The sequence below is a fragment of the Rattus rattus genome, chromosome 5 (genome assembly GCF_011064425.1).
Source record: "Rattus rattus isolate New Zealand chromosome 5, Rrattus_CSIRO_v1, whole genome shotgun sequence".
NCBI classification, from domain to species: domain Eukaryota; kingdom Metazoa; phylum Chordata; class Mammalia; order Rodentia; family Muridae; genus Rattus; species Rattus rattus.
Window position 1 is genome coordinate 49,340,171 of NC_046158.1, and position 20,476 is coordinate 49,360,646.

Consider the following 20,476-nt stretch of genomic DNA (forward strand, 5'->3'; position numbering starts at 1 on the left):
GTCTTATGTCTCTTGGGCTGGCCACAGTTTCATGGTCCTCTCACCTCAGCCTGAGCGCTTGCACTGTGGGTGAGCCACCATGGTAGTTTTCGATGCAGATCTGTGAAGTTGAGTGACATAATGTGGCAAGTCCAATAAGACTTTCTCCTGTTTAGAGCCATAGTTTTCCAAGAATCCCAGCACAATGAAGTGTATTTAAATGAGGTACACAGGATATTAGTGAATTAAGACAGTCAAAGTTTTGTGTGGCTCTGGCTCTCCTAGAACTCTCTATGTAAACCAGACTGGCCTCAGACTCACAGAGATCCACCTGCTTCCGCCTCCCCAGGGCTGTGTTTAAACCCTGGAGTTACTATGTTGACCAACGGCTCTTACTGTAGTCAGCGTGATCAATTATTGTAGATGGGTGTCAGGGAGCACTCTGATGATGGGTATCTGCTTCTTAGAATGTTGGATTTATAGGATAAGCTTTGTGACTGGATGACCTCGAGGAAAGCCATGTTGTATTCTTATCGGAACGGATCAAGGAAGGGTGAAAATAAGCCATGCTTGCGATGCCAGTGAGGATCTATCAGGTCACCGCCCTCAAACCTGTGCCCGGTGTGCTTACCTCACTGTCTCTCTTTCAGTGTTTCGACAAGGGGACATTGGAACCAACTGGTATGCTGTCCTAGCTGGGTCTTTGGATGTTAAGGTGTCTGAGACCAGCAGTCACCAGGTAATCTACTCTATCATTAAAAAAAGAAAAACATGTGTGGGGTGTGTAGCTCAGGGGTAAGGTGCTTGCCTAGCATGTGTGAGGCCACAGGTTCAATACCCAAAACCTTATCACATGCAAAAAAAGGGCCAGAGTGTTTTATTACTGTTGTTTTCAGTAAACATTTGTTTACTGTTGTTTTAATTACATTTATTTTTTGAGACTTTCATATGTGAGTACTGTGTACTGTGTTCACACAATTTTCCAGCCCTCCCTCTCCTGCTCCAACTCCTTGTGCCCACCCAGCTCCCTCTCAAATTCATGACCTCATCTACCATGTTATTAAAAAAGACAACCACGTTTTCAAATCTACTTCCCCACAGTTAGTGCCCATTAAATTCCTTTGTTTAGTCATGTCACAAACATGTGCTGGGAGTCTTGGGTGACGTGAGCTCGGTGTGAAGGGTTGGAACATTCAGTACAGGAACACGCTGGCTCCCTCAGGAGCTGCCTGCCTCTTGGGAAGAGCAAACAGTTCCACTGCAGCATGATAGACGGTTTTCATCGGAGCTGTACCAGGTGAGTGTGAGCGCTGGGAAGGGCGTCTCTTGCTCCTCTCTGTGAGCCTTTCTCCACATGGCTTGGTGACTTTTCCTCATATTAGAAGTTGTGCCCATAAGCCTCCTGGGAGCTCCAGAGGTGCAGGGAAACGTGGCTGACAGGGACACCCTCAAATACTATTCTCTCCACAGCTGGATGTGGTGGCGCGTACCTTTAGTCCTAGCACTTCAGAGGGAGAGGCAGGCTGGATCTCTGAGTTTGAGGCCAGCCTGGTCTACAGGGTAAGTTCCAGGACAGACAGGGCTACATAGAGGAATCTTGTCTGGAAAAGCCCAAAGCAAAAATCAAAACAAAACCACTGCCCCCAAACAGCCAATTCAACAAAACACACACCCCCAACTCACCGAGACAAAACAAACAACAATAAACCACACACAAAGAACCCCTCCTGCCTCGGCTAGGGAGGCAGCTCAGTCAGACAGCGCCTGATGCTTAAACTCGAGGACCAGAGTTCAGAGCCCCAGCGTCCACACAGCAGCCTGCTTGTAGTCGAATATACTAAAATCCCCGCCCGGGGCTTCTACCCTGCCTTTGGTTATGGAGTTCCCGGGTGAAACACACACTCACAGTCTTCGTGTTTTTCCTAAGCCTTAAGCAGCACAGTAGCTGGGTAGCTGGCTATTTGGGGGCCATACGTAGTAGAAAATATTAAATCCTGGCCTGGGGTCTCACCCCGCCTTTGGTTGTTCAGTTCCTGGATGAAAGACACACACAGCCTTTGTAGATTGAATATGCCTTAAGCATAAGTATGATAGCTGCTAGAATCTACTTTTCAATCAATAACTCCAAGTTATTACTATTTACTGTGTTCTATCCGGGCTGCTCTTGGCTCCAATTGAGCGACCCCCAGGGCCACGTTTTTATGGCTCAGCTAACCCATGGCAACTTCTCTTTTCTCCTACCCTGCACACCCCTCCTTTATTCCATGGTGGCTTCTTCCTCCTCTTCCCCTTCTGGTCCTCTCTCCCTAAGCCCGAAAAACCTCAACCCCTCCTGTGTCTCTTCTGCCCAGCGATTGGCTGTCGGAATCTTTATTTACCAATCACAATTAACTGGGGGCAGGGTCACTCATGTCTTACTTGTGGACTCTCTCGCCTTTGAGGTAACCAGTCTTGGGGGCCCCAAATTAGCATTAGAACACAAGCAGCACTAGGCCAACCCACTACACCTGCTGTAGCTGCAGAATCTGTAGTCAGGGTTCTCAGAGCGAGAAGAGACAAGCAAATCACTAGAGCTCACTGGCCAGTGAGTTGATGAGTTCCAGATTCAGTGAGAGACTGAAGGATGAGGTGGAGAGCAATTGAGGAAGACTCCCAACAGTGAGCACCTCTGGCCTCCACAAAAGAGCACATCACATGCACGCGTGGACACGTGAACACTAAATGTGTAAAAGACAGTTTCTGAGTATGTATGTATGTATGTATGTATGTATGTATGCATGTATGAATGTATGTATGTATTATTCAATATATGTGAATACACTGTTGCTGTCTTCAGACACACCAGAAGAGGGCATCAGATCCCATTACAGATGGTTGTGAGCCACCATGTGGTTGTTGGGAATTGAACTCAGGACCTCTGGAAGAGCTGTCAGTGCTCTTAACCGCTGAGCCATCTTTCTAGCCCTCTGAGCTCTTTTTGGCAGCAAATTTCAAATGGAAAAATATTTGTGATTCTAAATTTGAGATTTACATTTTGTAGGGATATATGGGCAATTATTTGTGTGTGTGTGTGTGTGTATGTGTGTGTGTGTGTGTGTGTGTGTGTGTGTGTTGCCTGTGTGTAAGCCTGTGTACCACATGCATGCCTGGGGCTGGAGGAGGTTAGAATTAGGTATTAGATCCCCTAGAACTGGAGTTATGGGTGGTCATGAGCCACCATGTGGGTGATGGGAACCGAACCTAGGTCCTCTGAAAGAGCAGCCAGCGGTCTTCACTGCTGAGCCATCTCCTTAACCAGTCACCCTCTTAAAACTTTAGAGGCATTATAAAGATTGTTGGTGGAGCAGAACTTGGAACATAGTTGGTTTCCTGTGTTAGGCCCAGTGCTGTGGATGTCAACGGCCCCCTTTGGTGACCAAGTCACTTTTGTCCCACAGGTACTTTTCCTGTGTGGCAGTGTGCAGATAGCTCACCAGACATGGCCTACAGCTCCTGCTTCCCAGCTGTGGTGAATCATCCCCTCTTCTCTCTCACGACTGGTCTACCTTGGATGTCAGAAAAGACTCTGATTTTTTACCAGCTGCCTCAGTTTCCCCGTGGGTCTGAAAACAGCCTCCCTCCTTTGCATAGTCATCCCTAGTAGTCAGTCTTCTAGGCACTCAACAGGTCTTGCTTTGACTCTTTGAACCCTCATATGACCCATGGGTTAGGTTGTATTCCTGGTCTCTCTTTACAGACGAGGAAACGATGCCCCGTGCCCAGCCCTGAAGAGTTAAATAGCTTAGGCTTAGGGCTGTGTTAGGTTAAGAGAGAAAGAGAGCTAGGATTCCCACACAGGCAGTCCAGCACCTAGTCACACGCCCTAAATCACTGCACTGCGTGGTCTCACTGAACCACCAAGAGGGCTAGGAACGTAGCTCAGGGGTAGAGAGTGCCTCGCTTGCAGGAAGCCCCTGGGTTTGATTCCCAGTACCATACGAACTGTAGTGGTGTGCAAAATTCTAGGTAGAGGTAAGAGGACGAGGAGTTCATGGTCATGCAGAGGCACATGGAGAGTTGGGGCCGGCTTGAGCTACAGGAGACTATTTCAAAATAAGTGGAAGGAAAAGAAAACAAGATGATAAAATATTATCTTCCATACACATGCACACATGCATACATGCATGCACACAAAGCACTGCATGCACACAAGTGCATGCACTCACTAAAGCATGCACAAAAGCATGCACGCAAGCATGTGCACACTGTTGTCATTCTGTTGTCCTGACGGGCACTCCTGGTGTCTCTGCTTAGAGCTTCTTGGTACTCATTCCACCTAAGAGTCTTCTGCACAAATGTGCCGCAGGGAGGACCTTGAGCAGGGTCATTTGCTGGGCCTTCTTGCTCTTGAATTGACCCTGAGTAAGAAAGGAGAGAAGCCAATAGGGAGATGGGAGGAAAGAAAAAAGTGAGGGTTAAGGAGAGAGAAGAGGGAAGACAGTGTAGCCATGCCCAAGGATCAGGAACTGCAGCAGTGACGGTCGCACAGTCGCTGCCTACCGGCGGGAGACTTTGTTGGGGATAAAGCAAGAGTGGTCAGGGACTTCAGGAATATTTCCCTGAGCCAATGGGAGAGCACCATGAGGTCCGAGCAGGGGAGAGCTGATTGGTTCTGGGCTTTGACACTTCAACTTAATATAATTTAATTGTAGGTTTGTTTGTTTTTTTGTTTTGTTTTTTTTTTGTTTTTTTTTTTTTTTTTTTTCGGAGCTGAGGACCCGAACCCAGGGCCTTAAACGCTTGCTAGGCAAGCGCTCTACCACTGAGCTAAATCCCCAACCCCAATTGTAGGTTTTTAATCTGTAATTTTGATCATAAACCTCACGCAGAAAACTCTTCTAAGCCGGGCTTGGTCTCCTAGTCTCCGAAATTGTGAGGAATTATTAGCTTTATACTGGTGTTGGCTTACTGTCTCCTTCACATACTCCCTCCTATAAAGCTTGATCAGTTTCTGGATTTATTCTAGTCATTAGAATGCAAGAAGAAAGGGACATTAGCTCTGCCTGTTCTAGAAGGTACCCGAGGCAGATGGGGGCCAGGCTCTCAAGAAGCTCGCAGTCCCAGCTTCGGGACAGGAAGAAGCTAAGGAGAGAGAGCAAGATGGCTGGCGCTCCTCCCACCAGTCTTCCTGGAAAGTAGAAGGGGAAACCCCGGTTTACATGGCCGGCTGTGTGGTGGGCAGTGGGCCTCTGCCTGGTCGCGATGGGGGCCAATCAGCCTGACTGCTTAGCTTGGGAGAATAGTACCCTTTGTAAGAGAAAAAGAAGTAAATGGAAATAAGAGGAGAGAGGGAAAGAAGAGAGGAGACAAGGAGAGATTGATTTTTCGGTTTACGGTGCTTGGTAAACCTGAGCTCCTGGGGCAGCTGTCGGGGTTGGGTAGACGTAATGTTGAGGATATGTTTTTGAGCACAGAAGCCGGAAACTCTCTTTCTTCTGTGGGAACACCAAGGGAAACGGACTTGTTCTTAAGACCACCAGCTAATTGGGACGAGGCCCACCTACTCTGGGAAGGGTGATATGCCTTCTTTAAAGTTTATGGGAAGCAAGATGGTTCAGCAGGTAAAAATACTCGTGCAAACCTGGAGACCAGGCCGGGAGACCTAAGTTAGACCTCTGGGACGTATGCAAAATGAGGAAGGATGGAATGGACTCTACAGAGTTGACCTCTGACCTTCACATGTGTCCCGTGGCATGTGTGCATCGCCCCCCCATAATAAATAAAAATGAATAAATTTAAGTTTTATTCACCATAACAGTAATCCCATCCAAAAATCCTTTATAACAACATCTAGTATTTATTTAGCCAAACAATTGACCACCAGGTTGGCCTAGAAAATCCATCAAACCACTCACTATACCTCTTATGCCTATGCACAGCGACTGGCTTCATCTTTAGGCATTTATATGCTGGTACACTCATAGGCTTGGATAAGAGGCTCCATGACAGTGGTTCTAATCCTCCGGGGCCACACAGATGCATGTCAACTAGATTTAAATTTAGGTCTGATATCATTCGAAGTTTGCATTCTTCCTGTTGCCCATACATGAGAAAGGGTAGGCAGCAAGCTGAGGGTAGGAAGTGAGGAAAGAGAAAAAAAAGCTACAAGAGATTGAAGGTGAATTGGGAGAGGATCGAGAAGAGCTGTGCTCAGGGTCCATTTTCTGCTAGCCTGCATCCATTTTCTTCTCTGAGACTCTCTGTCTTCTTACCAAGTCAGAAGGGATACAGTGACAAGTTCCCAAATGCACCCCAGTTTTACTCCTTTCTGGGGGCAGTATGTGCTTTCTGGACAAAACAGTGAGCAAAAAGCCAAGAAGGACTTCTGGCGCTGGGGCGCCGCCTATAGGCGGCTGCGCACTGAGCATCTTACGAGCATCACAGTGGCCACGCCCTGAGCATGCCTCGGGATCTCTTGTGAGCTCTGATGAGACTCATTTTATCCCACTGATGTGCTCATGCTGGTCAAGTGGGGCAGCCAGTTCCTTGTGACTCTGGGGCTTCCGTCCTTGACCATAATGGGTGCCCGAAGGCTGGGAAGAGGGAAGGATAGAAATGAGGCTAGCTGGATCACAGTTGTGGGGAGAAGCAGTTCCCTGTGGGGCTCCTCTCGCCTGTCTTCTGCCCGTGACACCAGCTCAGAGCCCCAGGTGTTCCCCAACACAGTGGCCCACTCATTCTTGACCTCCTCTTAGCTCTGGCGATGTAGAGTCGAACCAGTGCGACCCTCCATTCCACAGCACAGCCAAGGTGGAGCAGGATAGACAAGGGAAGAAAACTGAGGACAGCAGGTTACAGGGTGGAGGCGAGGTTGTTAGGAGGGATGTTGGTGTGTTGTGTGGGCAGCTGGGAGAAAGGGAGGATCCTGACTCGCATGGAGGACTGGGTGGTGGTGCGCCTGAAGAGACAGGCCCAGGTACTGACACAGTGTTTCTTACCCTACACATTTATTGGGTTGTATTGACTTGATACGTGTTGCCTTTATTTCGATACTTTTTTTTTCTGAAAAAGTTACCCTATTTTATGTGTCCATAGGGAGTTAAGAATGCATATATTCATATTCTGTTTGCCTCATAAACTCCGATAACCTTCTGACCATTCTAAATGGAGCTTAGGAACACTGCATGCTTGTGTGTGTGTGTGTGTGTGTGTGTGTGTGTGTGTGTGTGTGTGTGTGTGTGTGTGTATGGTTTTTTTTTTTTTTTAAACTCTTTGGGTCCTAGGATATAATCGCTTTTCTTTTCTTTTCTTTTTTTTTTTTTTTTTAAGTAAAGTAAATGCAGCATACTTTTTTTTTTTTTTTTTAAAGAAAATTGATAAAGGCAAGGTATTCCTATTCTCAATTCTCTGGGAAGCGACAAGACCAGGTTTCTTTGCTTATCTGAAACATTGTTGTCCCACACTGAAGTTGGGGAATCTGTAGAGAAGCGCAGGACAGGGGTTGAGGTTCTGGGGACAGTGGGCCCAGAGCGAGGGGTGGGCTTCCAGGATGCCGCCAAGCTGGGAGGCCCAGCACACTAGCACTTGCTTAGAAGATTCTAAGCTGCCTACCTACAACTAGCGCTCTGACTTCTACAGGGTGGGGCTTGAAGAATTATAATCGCCTTTCACTGGTAACGTCCCCCACACAAGCGGTAGGAACCCTCATTGTTCACAAAGCCTGTCCCAACAGTGGCTCAAGCCCACCCATAGGTTGGCCCGTGTGTGCTGTGTCATGACTGTCCACAGAGAAGTTATGGTCTCCTTAGGATGACAGAGCGGGAAGCTGAAGAGCTAAGGCCACTGGGATGCCCTGTCACCCTGCATAGCCATCATCAGAGTTCGTCAACATGTGTGTCCTTTAGGGGTGTCCAAAGGCATCTCCCCGGTGTCCAGGGGAGCTAGGGCCAATAATCATTCATTATTGTCCACTGCATCACTGATGCCTAAGACTGCGGTAAAGAGAGCCGCTGACTGCACATTGCAGAACAGTATGACAATGTTTCAGGGAGTGAGTGGGCCTGTCAGCTTCAGGCCTGTGTTGTGTGGTGAAGTAGGGGCCCACTGGGCTTCAAGTTTAGGGATGGCTAACTCCCCAGCACAGGGCTTGGTCAGCTTAGCAGCCAGAGTTGGTGAGCGTGGGGGTGGCCGGCAGGGAGGGAAAGGTAGAGACAGCTGCTGACCACATTGCTCTGTCTTTAAATGACAGAAATCCTGCTGGGAGCTGCATAGCTCCTTTCTCAAGCAGTTTTACATTCTTCCTGCTCCTGATGGACCCCAGAGCCACACCCTGCTTATGGAGCCTCAATTTCTAGGCAGCCGAGTCCCTGAACCTGGAGGCCTTCCCCAAGGAGCTGGTGCCCTTGTTCCCATTCCCATACTGCTACCTTGAAGCCATGTTTGCCCTAAGAATTCTGGGACACCAGGAGCCGCTTCTCTCCTTGCCGAGGAGCTTGTAGAGACCGGCAAACCCTCACTCTGTCTCCACGTTTTAATTCTTACTGTTCTTCCTCACCACCAACCACAACCCAGGCTCTCTGCGCTGTGCACTCACGTCAGAGACACGGCTCCTAGCTCCTCAGACGGCCATCCTGCCTTGGCCATTCTTTCTGCTGTCTTATGGAACTTTGACCAACAGGGGCCATACCTACAGGCCACATCCATGTCTCATAGAGCCCCAACACGGCATACATACTCATCCTACTTGGCAGCAGGGATCATGTTAAGGAGATCTCCCCAGTTCCCCAGAGACACTTTGTCTGTACCTCCAGGGACATCCTAACCTACAACAATACAAACCAATAATAGTTACAGGGATGATGGTGGTATGAGGATTATGCTGATGATGGTAAAACTTAGGTAGGCATATCTACTTACTATATTAGACAACAGCACCCAACTCGTGTGTGTGTGTGTGTGTGTGTGTGTGTGTGTGTGTGTGTTGTGTGTACACGACCTTGTTTTTCCCTGCAGATTTTATAGGTGAGGAGAATTTGTGGTATAATAAATATCTAAATCTTAGAAACTTTTCAGCTAATCTGGAAACACCTAAACTAAGGGAAATTTCTAATCACACCAATTCCTAAAGACTGACAGAGTTTCATGTTTCAAACGAGAGAACAGTGTTTTATGATGTCATTAAGGACTCTGCACCTCGGGGTTGGGGATTTAGCTCACAGGTAGAGCGCTTGCCTAGCAAGCACAAGGCCTGGGTTCGGTCCCCAGCTCCGAAAAAAAAAAAAAAAAAAAAAGGACTCTGCACCTCTGTAACTGATGCTTACTCACTGTTATTTTTATTTGGTACAAACCCGGCAGCTTGGTTGGCTAAGACTATACGCACTTGGATACGCTGTGAACTGGGGCTAGTGGGTCCTGCATTAATGACTCCATGCATATAAGGTGCTTAGTACGAAGCTTTGGGTGAGCAGGGTCCCTGTGAGCTTTGGGTGAGCAGGGTCCTGTGTTTCCTGGTCACTAATCAAAACTCGGTTGCCTAGAATGGAGATCTGTTGGCTCCTGCAATGCCAGCATTGGTCACAAGAGGGCAGTGTTAGAACATGAAAACCAGGAAACGCATCCCAGTACTTGAAACTGCAGGAGTTTATACATTTTGTTCAGCCATTTCCCTGAAGCAGAGATTCTGGGCTGTACTTGGCCTTGGTCTTCACTTCATCCCACCCCCTCATCTGTCATTGTGCCATTATCTGGCGATTTTTACTCTGATTTTAGAAAAAAAGACCTCTTGCTGTTTTTCTCTCTAAGGTCAAATAGAAAACCTTTAGTCCTCCCTGCCTTTGCTTTTACAACAGATGATTTTGTATGTTGCATTTTTGTTTATCCAATTTGAAGCACAGCTTCCCCCCACCCCAGTGTCTTTCCCTCCTTCCCTCACCCTCCCCACTTCTTCTCCCTGATTCACTCGACCGCTCGCTCTGTTCACTTTGCTTTCAGTGACATCACCGTTTTCTTGGCAGACATTGCTTGAGCACATTTCTGAACAGTTTTATGAAGCTCAGAAAACTCAAAAGGTGCCAGGCTAGCTGCACTTGGCGGCATCCCTGACTCCTGGCTGTGACCCAGCTACTCATTAGGAACAGATTTTTTAATTGACTTAGCGTTCTGCACAACTCACCTTACATTCAGCTTTGTTGTTAAGTATTTTTTGTCCAGGTGACACAGTGCTGGCCAGATAGGCTCTCTGCACTGGTTAGAAATGCCTGTGCCAGTCCATGTTCTGTAAGCCAGCCCCAGTCAGCTTGCCTAACGTCCATCAGCTGCCCGACAAGCGGGTACCAGGGACATGCTCTAAAAGGAACTGGGCTCGTCATTGCCGCTTGCCAGAAAACACATTTGACTTAGAAGTATCTTGGCTTCCTGCTTGGCAGTAAATCCTTTTGACACACATACAGTTGGATGCCTTGACAGACTCTGAAATTGGGTTCCATTCAATTTGATTACTTAGAAGCGCTTAGAGGACTCAATAAATTCCAGGAGCAAATTCAAGCTCACAAAGCTAAATGCAAGAGCTTTGAAACCTAGCGGCAAGTGTAGGCTGAAAATGAACATTATAGAAACATTTGCTTTGTAAGAATTTATGTTTGAGTCTATCTATGCACTTAAAGTTAGCCTAACACAAATGAGATTATCAATTCTTGACTCATTAACACAGAAATGAATGAACCCCGAATAACAGATCTGATAACCTTTTGGGGAGAAGGGCCTCCTCCTTCTCCTCCTCCTCCTCCTCCTCCTCTTCCTCCTCTTCCTCCTCCTCCTCTTCTTCCTCCTCCTCTTCCTCCTCCTCCTTTTCCTCCTCCTCCTCTTCCTCCTCCCCCCTCTCTCCTTCTCCTTCTCCTTTCTTTCTCTCTCTCTCTCTCTCTCTCTCTCTCTTTCTTTCTTTCTTTCTTTCTTTCTTTCTTTCTTTCTTTCTTTCTTTCTTTCTTTCTTTCTTTTTTGAATCCAGGTCTTACTATATAGCCCTGGCTGGCCCGGAACTTACTGGATAGAAGACCAGGCTGGCCTCAAACTCAGAAATGCGCATACCCCTGCCTCCCAAGTGCTGGGATGAGTCACATGAACCACCACATCTGCCTAAGATCTGACACCTCTTCGAAATTACAGGATAATTTTTAGAATTTTCACAGGTTTATCACAGACAAAGCTCACATCTGTGGTATCTATCAAGTCACTCTGATGCCCCTCCCCCCCCAGAACATCTGTGCAAGCTGCGTTTCAACGGACCACGGTCTTACTGCTTGTGACATGTAACCCTGGCCTTCTTAACACCACCACCATTTCGCAGTGCGCACATGAACACATGTGAAATGGCACTGGTGAGAACGCCCGCTTCAAGATGTGAGGACCCCAGAATGCAGATGCACAAAGCAGATAAATTAAGGGGTGATTAGTCACAGTACAAAAGGATTCTTTGATTTGCAGCGGGATTGTTGGGAGGGTTTCTTTGAATGCAAGCTCCCCCAGAGGGCTCAAGTGTTTTGCAGATCATTCAAACCACTTGACATCCAGACTGGGGGGACAGAGAAACTTGGAATTTAAGCGTTGAAAGCCATCATTAGATGAGGCTTAATACAACACGACCATAGAGACTCTCTGTTGTTTAAATAACAGCAAAAGTATAATTTGCTTTTAGAAGTGGAGGAAACCTATACACGTGTGGCATTGTGACTGAGCTCGGAATGATAGTTTGTTTTCCTGGTGTTACTTTTATCTATTTAATTCTGGCAAGATGGCTCAGCCAGTGAAGGTGATTGCCACCAAGCCCGACGGCTTCAGTTCAAGTCCTGAAGCCCCACATGCTAGAAAGAGAGAACCAATTCAACAGGCATACTGTGGTGTATGTATCGTGGTTGCCACCCCCCCCCAATAAAGACGTGGTTAAAATGTGTTCTGCTATTAATCTTTTAAAAAACATTTATTTATTTAATATATGAGTGATTTATCTGCAGGTACACCTGCAGGCCAGAAGAGAGCATGAAGTCCCTTTATAGATAGATGGTCATGAACCACCATGTGGTTGCTGGGAATTGAACTCGGGACCTCTGGAAGAGCAGCCGTGCTCTAACGCCATCTCTCTAGCTGTTTTGTGCTGTCACCACAGGCTTGTTGGCATCCTTTGGTTTAGGACCAGTATGTAAGGTGGCTGTAGATTTGCATGGCAAAGGTTCAGGCAGGGTTAGAGACTGGTACACACAGACCGAGGTATACACACGGGCAGGGAATGTGTGGAATGATTTAATGTCACCTGGACACAGGCTGCAGTCACCGAGAGGAAAGAACTCTGCAGGAAATGCCTCCATAAGCTTGGGCTGCAGACAAGCCTGTAGGGCATTTTCTTTATTAGTGATTCATGAGGGAGGACCCAGACCATTCTGAGTGGGATCACCCCAGGGCTGGCGGTCGGTCATGGGTTCTATAAGGAAGAAGGCTGAGCTTGCCATGGAGAGCAAGCCAGTAAGCCGCACCCTCCACGGTCTCTGCCAAAGCTCCTGCCCTGTGTGAATTCCTGCCAGGATTGGTTCCCATGATGAACAGTTACGTGGACATTGTGAGCAAAAGGGCCTTTTTTTCCCAAGTTGCTTTGGGTTATAGTGTTTTATCAAAGTGTTAATAGCCCAGGTAAGACGGGGAGTCAGGAAGCGGGCCCAGTGGGGAGCTGGACCTCCGCACAGGCTGACTTGGAACTCTCCTACAGAATGACTACCAGAGAGCCCGTGGGCTGCAGATGGTGCTTCAGTGTGCTTTTATAAGAATCAGCAGGGACAGGCAGTCTGTAGCTAGGTAAAGGGACTGACTAGTTTCTAGTCTCTGTTCTCCCTATGCCTATTTTGGACAAGATACTGAACATCTTTGAGTCTGAATCTGTGTAGCTTCTGAAACGCAGATAACGACGACGGTAGTGCGGACCGCTGTAACAACGTTCCTAACCTCAAAAACCCTATACTGTTCCAATTCTGAAACTTTCTGAGCGCTCGAAATGGAACGTTCTGCATCCAATCCTATATGACAGGTAGTGCAGACACAGTTCGGGGTATGGAGTGGTGACTCAGTCGATAAAATAATCTGCCAGAGAAGCACCACGACCATGTCCAGCTCTCTAGTACCCCGGGCGTGGCCACACCATCTGTAGCCCAATGTGATAGGAGCTGGGAGGGTTGGCAGCAAGTGGGTCCCTGGAGCCTAGACAATTGGCAAGTGCTGGGCTCAGTGAGAAGCCCCGTCTCGATTGTGCGCCCCATGCACATGTGTGTGTGTGTGCGCGCGCGCGCGCACACACACACACACACACACACACAAAACACAGCTCAGTGTGTGTACAGATTTGTTTGGAATATTGCATGAAGTTGTTTTCAGAACGTGCGTAAGGAAATATGACACGGAAGTGACTTTGTGTTTAGAGTGAGGTTCCTCCTGCAAAATATCTCCCAATTTTATGTATATACATATATGTGATACATGTCTATCTAATAGATATTATACAAATATTCCACAATCTTTTTTTAAAAGATTTATTCATTTATTATATATAAGTACACTGTAGCTGTCTTCAGATACACCAGAAGAGGGCATCGAATCTCTTTACAGATGGTTGTGAGCCACCATGTGGTTGCTGGAAATTGAACTCAGGACCTCTGGAAGAGTAGTCGGGTGCTCTTAACCGCTGAGCCATCTCTCCAGCCCATATTCCACAATCTTTAAGAGTGGGGAATCTGAGCCCGTTCTGAGTCCAGGCATTTTACTCAACCTCTGTCGTCAACAGGAACATCCAGGAGTGGCTAAGCATTTGTTTCTAGTCCTGCTTTGTTCAAAGAACACAGTATCAATTTTGATGGGCCAAAGAGATACCACGATCAAAACTGTGTTGAGTCATGGCACAGCATTCCACGAACATCTGTGCAGATGTCTGGCCTCAAGGGATCCTATGCCACCTTCTGGCCTCCAAGGGCACTGCACACTACAGATAAAAATGGAGGCAAAAACCTATATAAGAAAACAGAAAATAAGTTCATTAAAACGTTCTTTTAAAAGGGCACTGATCAGTAGGTTTCCTCCGTGGGAAGCTGGGCTCTCTCCAGAGAAGGGCAAGGAAGCTGCTGGCATCTGCCACTGCCCTGCCTCTGTGTAGAAGGATGCACCTTAAAGGTGCTTGCCCCGCATTCCCTTCTTGGGCCAGGGGAGGATGCTCCCGGTGTACCTTGCATGTGTGTATGGACCTGCACAGAAAGCTACAGTGGAAAGTGGGTGGGGAACCTGGCAAGGCTCCCGCAGGGCTGGGTAAACCCACCTGCATTTCATGAAGTCCTCCGCATGTCTGAGTCTTTAATTTTCATTTGAAAGGTCCTCAAAGCTAATACAGACTATCGCATTTGCTCACTACTGTTCCGTGTTCCCAGGCATTTCCGGCTGCTTCCTTCATTCTATATGGCACCAAGAACACTCTCCCCCCTCAGTTGACCTTAGTGAGCAATCTGCGGGCAAACAGAATAGATGGACACTGTTCTCAGGAGTCCCCGTGAAGTCAACATGACGATATGAGCATACCTGTAACCTGTGCATAGGCTTTAAGGAAGTGTCATGTCACATGTAGAGACGGACATGTTACAGGCAGAGAGGTTACCGGGTTCAGGCTTTGAATTCTGACCTGTGGAGATCTAGAGAGATGGTAGTATGGATATAGGAAAACTGCCTCTTCTAGAACCACCCACATTTATCTTGCCTTTCAACCTGTACACTCAGCAACATATTAACCCCAATGCTTTGGAGAAAGTTCTGATGTGATTTACTTGATAGTTTTTTCCCCAAGCCCATAGGAAACCCAAATTCCAATGTCGGTTAGCCTTTAGAAAGTGTGGGCAGCTTCCGATCCCTTTGAGTTCCCTGTGTTCAATTATCTCTGTCTAACCAATACCTCCCAGATCCATTCCAAGTCCTGAGGAAATTTGTCCAAAAAAACAAAACAAAACAAAACAAAACAAAACATTCTGACAAGGAGGAGAGGTTTCCAGCCTGAATTTCAAGACGAGAACATGTGTTGGTTTGGATGAGGTACTGGGTCAAACCCAGGAACTCGTGTATGCCAGGCAAGTGCCGTATTGCTGGGTATCGCCAGGTATGACTTCTTGTCTTTAAATGTGACTGGTTCAAGCACAGAGGAGAAGACTTGGGAAGGACGGATCACACACTCACTTCTGGTGACAGTGCGGATCCTTGGGATGGAGCTGGATGTTTGAGCAACGGACTGTGGCTGGGTGCCTGTTACGGTGGACTGACTATTCCATGCAGTGCAGGTCGCAGTGCCACCATGACCGAGGTTTGGATATGACCAGGTCTGCGTTTGTGTGCCTCGTGGTGAGAAGCAACACAAGTTAGGAAGGGAGAGGACGATGCCTGATTAATCTGCAAGCATCGGCTAGCTCTTACATAACCGAGGTCTTCCCAGCCCTCTTGCCGCATCCTCATGAAGGGTCCCTCATGAGTATTACGAGGTCTCAATAGTGTCAGGAGGTGGTGACACACACCTTTAATCCCAGCAATCGGAAGCCAGAGGCAGGTAGATCTCTGTGGTAGAGGCCAGCCTGGTCTACAGAGGGAGTTCCAGGGCAGGCAGGGTTACCTAGAGAAACCCTGTCTAGGTTTCTAAACAGAACGAAGTCTCAACCCTGGAAAGTATGCATTAGGCAAAAGAATTGGTTCTGAAGTTAAGCTGACAGGAGGGCGCAGTATTCTAGTGAGATCCTTTGGGGAGCCCTCTGCTTTAGGGAACCAGTGGAAGCCTGTGGTTTGTTACAACCCATCTCCTATTTCTACCAGAATTGGAAAGTTGTTCACCAAGTTCCCAAGTACTGGTAACTTCAGTTCCGGGTATGCTTTTCAAATGAATTTGTTTGCGGATGTCCCTCTGGGGAATTTATCCATGGATGTTCTTAGATTTCCCCCGGATCTTTTTTTTCTTTTCTAAAATATTATTGATTTTTATTTTCCTGAACATAATTTTAGAGGGTAATATCTTTGCAGAAGCAATTTGCCGTGGTTCAAGGAGCTGGATTCTTGGGCTCATTCATCTCAGTAATGTGATTGCAGAGTCACTAACTGGATCTTAATAACATTTACCAGCGATTGGGTATCGGATGCATGAAAGGGAAAGTGTGCCTTGTAACCGGGGGTCGCCCTGGTATGGTTCCTCAGTTTACAGTGCCTGTAGAATTAATCGACAGGTGATCGGAGTGGTTATTTACTTTGTTTGAAAGTAGTTAGACTTCAAACATTCTCGCCAGCGTTGCGTGTAGAGAGAAGTTGGTTTTTACTGCTGCTTTAGCAACTTTCTTGATCACAACTTGTAAGCAGCTTCTCAGTGCTTCCTCCAGTGATGTTTTTCCCCTGTTGTGGCTGCAGGAGGCAGCATGGTACAAAAAGCTTGGCATCTCTAGTCAGAAAGACTTAGAGTCAGGCTCAACAGTTTTCTTAATGCCTGAACTGAGGTCTCTGGGAACTCACTGCTCTGCCCTACAGTTTTCCAGATCCAGTAGCAGCCCTGTTCCAATGTCCTGAATATTGTGATCGTTCCTTCTCACTAAAAAGACAGTTCCTTTTTAGTAAATGTCTTTCTTCTTCTTAAAGCAGCTAGTAGTTTTAGAATAAGGTAAGATTACTGTTATTAGTATTATCCAGAGTATCTGGAAACATCCTAGTGGTCCCAGGATGAGAGAACCAATGAACAAACGGTAACATGGCCACAGAATGCAAACCTACTTACCTCCGGGAGGAAAAACACCTACCGATCTGTGTGAGAACATGGGCCACTCAGAGATATTGTATTGGTCCAAAAAAGCCAAACACAGATTAGAACCTACCTCCTGTCTCTTTCTATGTAACATTCCCTAACAGGCAAAACATCCTTCTGGGGATGGAAATTGGTGCACTGATTCTCTCTGATGGGAGGGTCTTTACTGGATAGGGGATACAGAGAAACTTTAGGGGTAAAAGATAGGGTGTAAGACTTGATCCATTTATACCAATGCGTACATTTGCCAAAATGTGTGGACCCACATAATGAAATTGGGTATTTATTTTCACACAAATTATACTTCAATTTAGATAAAAGTCAGTTCTCTGACCCATTGCACATTTAATTTTCTAATGATGTTTTTTGCGGGGGTGTTCTCAGGATGCGGTGACCATCTGTACCCTGGGAATTGGGACAGCCTTTGGAGAGTCCATTCTCGACAACACACCTCGTCATGCAACCATCGTTACCAGAGAAAACAGTGAGCTCCTCCGTATCGAGCAGGAAGACTTTAAGGCACTATGGGAGGTGAGTCCCAAGGCTTCCTGTCAATTCATGCAGGTTGGGGGGGTAGGGGAGAGAGAGAGAGAGAGAGAGAGAGAGAGAGAGAGAGAGAGAGAGAGAGAGAGAGAGAGAGAGAGAGAGAGAGAACCGCCTGGGGATAATGGAGTAACAGTTAAGCCTGAATGTGTGCTTTTCTGAGCTGGTGGATGGAATTTAATTTTCAAAACTTGTTTTTGAAATGAGTGAGTGAAGAAGCCATTTTGACATAAGACATCCACTTTTTTTGTTGTTGTTGCTAATTTATCGCTTGCTCGATTTTCTGTGGCTTGACATACCTTATAATTATTTCCTGAATGACCATAGAGTGTTCTATGAATTTTCTCTTTCCTATTCCACAGATGTATTCTTAACCAGGGAACAAAATACTTTGACATTTTCTTTTGCATTTTAAAAATCATTATTGACACATTCCCCGAGAAAGTGGAATGAATGGGGTTAACATCTGGCTCATTTAAATGCTTTTAAAAATGATGTGCTCTATAATAAGGTATGGAAAATGGGGGGCCGTAAAGATGTCTGGTTACTTGCCAACTTCAAAACGCAAAGGTGGCACAGCAGTAGACGGATGCCGCTGGTCTTGTTGGCGTTTGCATTTACTGATGCTTCCCAGCATCCCTTGGGGCGCAGCGCTCATTTACAGGAAGTGTGGGAATACATCATCGTATATGCAGTCCACGGCAGAGAGAGCTCTCATAAAGGCCCGGCCGGGCCTCGAATCTTTTATGTTCCCCTTCTTTTGCAGCTCCTCCAGCTTTGGATTTTAACCTGTGGTGGCTCCTTGTCTTTGTCCCTGGCTCAGTATGTCTAGGAGTTAGCCCATCGAGTCGGCAGGCTTCGTTCGCCACCTTGTTCCAGTGTGGCTAAGATTTCGAACTTGATCTAAAAAAGAATTTTGTGTAATCAAATAGTTTCCTCCAGAGCCAAACAAATGACGGATGCGTTGTGGGAGCTAGCCTGCCGGTGAATGAACGGTGACGCTCTGCCGTAAGAGTCAGGCAGCGCTTTGGAAGGCCTCGCTGGTGAGGCCCGTTACTTTTATTCTTGGCGGCCGTGGATAAATTGTGGGGTTGCTTGTTTGAAATGTTTCTCTTAGAAAATATTAAAGAGCTCCAGCCGCTCTGTAAAGTTCAGAGACAAAGCTCGTTTTTTTTTTTTTTTTTTTTTTTTTAAGAAAGGAAAAGTGAAAGTCATTTTATGTGGGGTGTGTGGGCAAAGACGTTCTGTCAATCAGAAGGAGCCGGGCTTGAGGCAAATAGGCCTTTTGGGGCACAGGGATTGGGAGGTTGGGGGGTTGTCTTTCATTTTAAATGTCTCTTTCATAATGAGAATTTGGGAAACCGACTTAAGAAAGGAAGCCATTCCTAAAGGTACCATGTGCCGCTGTAGCCACTCTGTCCGCCCATGGCCAGTCATTTATCAGCCTGATAGGGGAGCTTTGGGGAAAACACAGAAAGACATCAGTTAGGAGCCTGCAGTGCTCTGAAGGAAGGTCTTGAGAAGTTGCTGCCTACAAACATTAGAACAAAATAATAATACAATGAGCCCTTGCTTCTGGATACGTAGTCCGGCAGTTACTGCGCAGCTGCGTTCGCTCCATCTTGCTTTTCTTCTGAGCCTCGTTAATGTTAACAAGACAGCAGATCACTTCATCCTGAGTATTCAATTTGTATCTCAAGGAAATTAGTGTCCTGCTACTACAACCCACAATACTATTTTGTGCCTACTATTTAAATAGTAGTACCTAGTATTACCTTAATGTCATGGTTCCCCAGTTGTTCCAAATATATGTTTTATAGATGTGCTCCTCCCCCCGCCCCCCCAAACCCAAAAAACCAAAAAACAGGCTCAGGAGAAAATAAAACAAAACACATACTATACTCGACTGTTCTAATAAACCTGTCCTGCTTAGCTTTCTCTGCATCTCTCTCTCTCTCTCTCTCTCTCTCTCTCTCTCTCTCTCTCTCTCTCTCTCCTTCTCTTTCCACCCCCTTCTTTGTTTCCACCTCTCCTTTCATTGGCTTCTCTAAATCTCTCCCCTGGGATTTGTCCTACTGTTCTCACACATCGTCTCTGCTGATGCTTCTACCCAGGCTTTCTATAAAGAGATGCTAGGGCTAAAAGTTTAATTCAGTCAAGTCAAACGTGTTATTTGATTGCCAGAAAATTCTGATGAATGCAGCAGGAGGCTCGTAATGACTGTCTTCTGTTGGTGATGCTTCTATCTCTTGGATAGCTTACATCTACATATCTCAAGGCTGATTCCCGTCGGTATTCCTCGTAGGGATGATTTTTTAAAAATTTAATTTATTATTATTACTTTTTGCTTTTCACTTTATATCCTACTCACTGTCTTTCTCCCAGTCACACCCTCCCACAATCCTTTCCCCTCCCCTTCTCCTCTGAGCTGTTGGGGTCCCCCTGGGTATCCCTGGCACTTCAAGTCTCTGAGAGGCTAGGCACTTCTTCTCCCACTGGGTCCAGACAAGGCAGCCCGGCTAGAAGAACATATCACATTTGTAGGCAACAGCTTTTGGGAAAGACCCCCTCCAGTTGTTCAGGACCTACATGAAGACCAAGTTGCACATCTGCTACATATGACCGGGGAGGCCATATGTGATCTTTGGTTGGTGGTTCAGTCTCTGAGAGTCCCAAGGATTCAGGTTAGTTGACTCTGTTGGTCTTCCCGTGGAGTTCCTATCCCCTTCGGGGCCCACAATCCTTTCTTCCATTCTTCCACAGCTTGGAGTCCCCAAGCTCCATCCAAGTGTTTGGCTGTGGGGGCTCTGTATCCATCTGAGTCAGCTGCTGGGTAGAGCCTCTCAGAGATCAGCATGTTCCTGATCAATGTTGTATCATTAATAGTGTTAGTGATTGGTGCTTGCCTATGGGATGGGCCTCAAGTTGGGCTGGTTATTGGTTGGCCATTCCCTCAGTCTCTGCCCCACGCCCTACATCACTTGTAGACAGGATAAATTTGGAGCTCAAAGTTTTGTGGGTGGGCTGGTGTCTCTATCTCTCTACTGGGGTTCCTGTTTGGTTACAGGAGGTGGCCTCTTCAGGTTCCATATCCCCAGTGTAGTGAGTCACAGCTAAGGTCACCCCCATTGATTCTTG

At 46.7% G+C, this 20,476-nt stretch overlaps 1 protein-coding gene across 2 annotated transcripts in view; it reads left to right on the forward strand.

Moving 5' to 3' along the window:
- The window catches only part of Rapgef4 (Rap guanine nucleotide exchange factor 4), a 287,989-nt gene that overhangs the window by 58,935 nt on the left and 208,578 nt on the right, over positions 1–20,476 (forward strand). For both annotated transcript variants that reach the window (XM_032903483.1, XM_032903485.1), the window contains exons 3-4: positions 630–718; positions 17,180–17,326. In XM_032903483.1, coding sequence (XP_032759374.1) covers positions 630–718; positions 17,180–17,326 — 236 coding nt within the window. The remainder of the gene's footprint in view (positions 1–629; positions 719–17,179; positions 17,327–20,476) is intronic.